Source organism: Seriola lalandi, unplaced genomic scaffold (assembly GCF_002814215.2).
Source record: "Seriola lalandi dorsalis isolate HSWRI2012SDOR001 ecotype SW California unplaced genomic scaffold, Sedor1 jcf7180002053938, whole genome shotgun sequence".
In the NCBI taxonomy this organism is placed as follows: Eukaryota; Metazoa; Chordata; class Actinopteri; order Carangiformes; family Carangidae; genus Seriola; species Seriola lalandi.
In genome coordinates, this window is record NW_019524491.1 from 5001 (window position 1) to 8995 (window position 3995).

General features: G+C 50.8%; 1 protein-coding gene across 1 annotated transcript in view; it reads left to right on the forward strand.

The window, feature by feature from the left end:
• LOC111652296 (E3 ubiquitin-protein ligase HECTD1-like) overlaps window positions 1-3995 on the forward strand; it is a 10561-nt gene that overhangs the window by 4994 nt on the left and 1572 nt on the right. The window contains exons 8-16 of the mRNA XM_023402519.2: window positions 79-307; window positions 483-565; window positions 677-804; window positions 997-1198; window positions 1335-1472; window positions 1557-2041; window positions 2328-2486; window positions 3429-3507; window positions 3748-3841. Of these exons, the coding sequence (XP_023258287.2) occupies window positions 79-307; window positions 483-565; window positions 677-804; window positions 997-1198; window positions 1335-1472; window positions 1557-2041; window positions 2328-2486; window positions 3429-3507; window positions 3748-3841 (1597 nt within the window). The remainder of the gene's footprint in view (window positions 1-78; window positions 308-482; window positions 566-676; window positions 805-996; window positions 1199-1334; window positions 1473-1556; window positions 2042-2327; window positions 2487-3428; window positions 3508-3747; window positions 3842-3995) is intronic.

Sequence of the window (3995 nt, forward strand, 5' to 3'; positions counted from 1 at the left end):
TGAAGAAGCTGATGAAGAGTTGCATGTGTCTTTGTTAGAAGCCTGACCTCTGACCTCTGCTTTGTTTCCCGCCTCCAGGACTTCTGTGAGCACAGTATCGTTGTCGGCGGGCGTTCTGGCGGTCTGAGCCCAAGCTCGGTTTCAGCCAATCAGAGCAGCGAGATCCTGGGCGCGGCCAGGGAGGCGGCGCAGGCGAAGGCGGGCTGCAGCCAGAACGCCTGCGGGGTGGAGGACGTCTTGCAGCTGCTGCGCATCCTCTACATCATCGGAGGAGACTCCACCTCCAACGCACGCACGCTGCAGGAGGGTACGAACACACACGTTTACACACATACCTGTTGTTCCTGCAGTCCCTGAACGCCAGGACAACCAGTCCATGTTTATCACATTTACTGTGTCACAGGTTTAATAATAACTCTTAACACTTAGAGAGAAATCAGACTCTGTGTTGGTGGGTTTTGAATTGGAACCTGTGTTTCCAGATGTGGACGAGCTGCAGTTCAACGCGGCTCCAGAAGAATTCACCAGTAAGAAGATCACAACCAAGATCCTGCAGCAGATCGAGGTGAGTCCAGTGAAGTCGTCTCGTCACAGCAGCTGGTTGTAGTTCACCTGTTAATCTGTGACGGCAGCAGCTTGTTGAACTACAACGCCTCTTCTTTGGTTTGTTTCCCAGGAGCCTCTGGCTCTGGCGAGCGGAGCGCTGCCCGACTGGTGTGAGCAGCTCACCTCCAAGTGTCCTTTCCTCATCCCCTTCGAGACCCGACAGCTGTACTTCACCTGCACCGCCTTCGGAGCCTCCAGGTGAGTCTGAGGGAGGGACTGAAAGGACCCGGAGATTAACCAGGAACAGATGGTGAGAGGTTCAGTCCTGATCCGGAACCTGAACCCTCACCACGGTTCCTGGCCTTGACCTCTGACCCAAACAATGTCCACTAACACCCCAACCTCCCTGAGCCTTGACCTTCAGTGACCTCTGTTCCGGTGTGTGTGCAGGGCGATCGTGTGGCTGCAGAACCGGCGGGAGGCGACCATGGAGCGCTCTCGGCCGTCCACGACGGTGCGGCGGGACGACCCCGGAGAGTTCAGGGTGGGTCGCCTCAAACACGAGCGAGTCAAAGTCCCCCGAGGAGAGGCCATGATGGAGTGGGCGGAGTCCGTCATGCAGATCCACGCCGACAGGAAGTCGGTGTTGGAGGTGAGAGATCGACGCACGACGCAATGTTTCCTCCGTCTTTACTGCTCACAAACAAAACGGAGGAATAAACTCTGTGTGTGTGTGTGTGTGTGTGTGTGTGTGTGTGTGTGTGTGTGTGTGTGTGTGTGTGTGTCAGGTGGAGTTCCAGGGTGAGGAAGGAACAGGTCTCGGTCCGACTCTGGAGTTTTACGCTCTGGTGGCTGCAGAGTTTCAGAGAACGTCTCTGGGCATCTGGTTGTGTGACGACGACTTCCCCGACGACGAGTCACGACAGGTCAGACACACACACAGTCTCAGACACAACACACACAATCATTCAGGACCACCACAGTGAACTGATCCTGGTCCTGTGTTGCAGGTGGACCTGGGCGGCGGTCTGAAGCCTCCTGGTTTCTACGTGCAGCGCTCCTGCGGCCTGTTCCCGGCCCCGTTCCCTCAGGACAGCGAGGAGCTGGAGCGAATCACCAAGCTCTTCCACTTCCTGGGCGTCTTCCTGGCCAAATGCATCCAGGACAACCGGCTGGTGGACCTGCCCGTGTCCCAGCCCTTCTTCAAGCTGCTCTGCATGGGGGACATCAAGTCCAACATGAGCAAGCTGCTGTATCAGTCCCGCAGCTCGCCGCAGGGCCACGACCCCGAGCGCCCCCACCTGCAGCCCTTCCTGCTGCTGTCTGAGGTGCAGTCGGAGGCGTCCACCGAGGAGAGCCAGGAGACCTACTCCGTGGGCAGCTTCGACGAGGACTCCAAGTCCGAGTTCATCATGGACCCACCAAAACCCAAACCGCCAGCCTGGTACCACGGCATCCTGACCTGGGACGACTTCCAGCTGGTCAACCCGCACAGGTGAGACAGCTGTGATGACGCATCAACAGCTGTATGACGGTGTTCACATGTAGCTCACATGCTCCAGCTCTGCTCAAAGGTTCCTGGTATGAACCGTCCTTTCCTTCCCTTCCTTCCCTCCCTTGCATTTTCCTTTCCTTAAATTCTTTCTTTAAATTTACCAAGACAATGTACAAACAGTGGAGTCCTGTATTTGTGCATCAAACGATGATTACAACATAAACAACACAGACTGATAAACAAACATGTTTACTGGTAATCAGCTGTTTGTGACTGTTCCCCGCAGAGCGAGTTTCCTGAAGGAGGTCAAGGAGCTGGCGGTGAAGAGGAGGCAGATTCTGGCCAGTAAGAGTTTATCAGAGGACGAGAAGAACACCAGGCTGCAGGACCTGATGCTCAGGAACCCGCTCGGCTCCGGACCCCCCCTCAGCATCGAGGACCTCGGGTAAAACGCACAGATGATGATGATAAACTTTATTTCTAGTGCTTTCACAATAATATTACAAAGTGTTTTACAGAGGAAAAATGACATGAAATCACTTTAAAACTGGAGCCAGCAAATTAAAACCCACTAATAAAACTGTCTGAAATAAACAGGAAGTAGAACAACAATAAAATCACCAAATAAAACAAATATAATAAAGTAAAAACAGTGACATAAAACGTGCAGCTAGGAAACAAAATCTAATCACATCTAATAAAGGATGTGAGAGATTCTGCAGTGAGTATCATGAATGATGCATTTAAGGGCCAAGACAGAAGTATGTACATCCCGGGGCGTCGTGTAGCGTAGTGGTTTAAGCAGGCGCCCCATGTTTAGAGGCTACAGTCCTCGCTGCAGTTGGCCCCGGTTCGAATCCCGTATCGGACGGCCTTTCACTGCATGTCATTCCCCCTCTCTCTGCCTCCCTGTTTCCTGTCACTCTCCACTGTGCTGTCCATTAAAGGCATAAAAGCCCCAAAAAATATACTTTAAAAAAAAAAAAAAAAGAAGTATGTACATCCCAGTGTGACACGTCTGATATCAACACTTTTAATTTAACAGTTGAACCTGCTGAAGCTTAAACTGAGAACAGACGAGACAAAACATGAATCTGTTGAAGTGACGATGAAAAGTTTTAAAGTTTCAGAAAAGAAACTTATTTTATAATGAGGCAATTTTATTCTGAGAAAAGGCTCCGTTCAGGTGCGACACTATCAACAGGTGAGTCGGGTTCAGTTATCTGGACTCATGTCAAATACTAAAACTGATTACTGATTGAGATTTAACATCCTTCAGGTATTGAACACGCCAGCGTTGTTGAAAGAAGGGTGCATTGTGGGAGTTGTGTCCAGCAGTGAAACGCTGGTCTCACCTCCTCCTGTTGTGTTCGCTGTCTCTCTGCAGGTTAAACTTCCAGTTCTGTCCGTCCTCAAAGGTTCACGGTTTCTCTGCGGTGGATCTGAAAACAAACGGAGACGATGAGGTGAAAACAAACGTCTGATCTGCAGCAGGAAATGTTTCGTTTACATGTTCATAAACTTTGTAAACCATGATGAAGGTTCTCTGCTGCTGCGGATCAACGAACGTGTGCAGTTCACAGAACCTCAGGTTTCTGCTGTTTATGAAAAACTGATGCACAAAGTTCAGCGTGAAATGGAATTGCATCTAAAGTTTTCTGTGTGTGTGTGTGTGTGTGTGTGTGTGTTAATGTGTGGATGTTCAGATGGTTACCATGGAGAACGCAGAGGAGTACGTGGAGCTGATGTTTGATTTCTGTATGCACACCGGCATCCAGAAACAGATGGAGGCCTTCAGAGGTAAACACACAGCACATGGCTGCACCACAGTCACATGACAGTAACACCACAGTCACATGACAGTAACACTGAGCTCCTGTTAATGACTTCACAGCTGTTTTTGTCCAAATCAGATGAACTGACAAGGTCCCTCCCCCTCCCCCCCCTCCTCCTC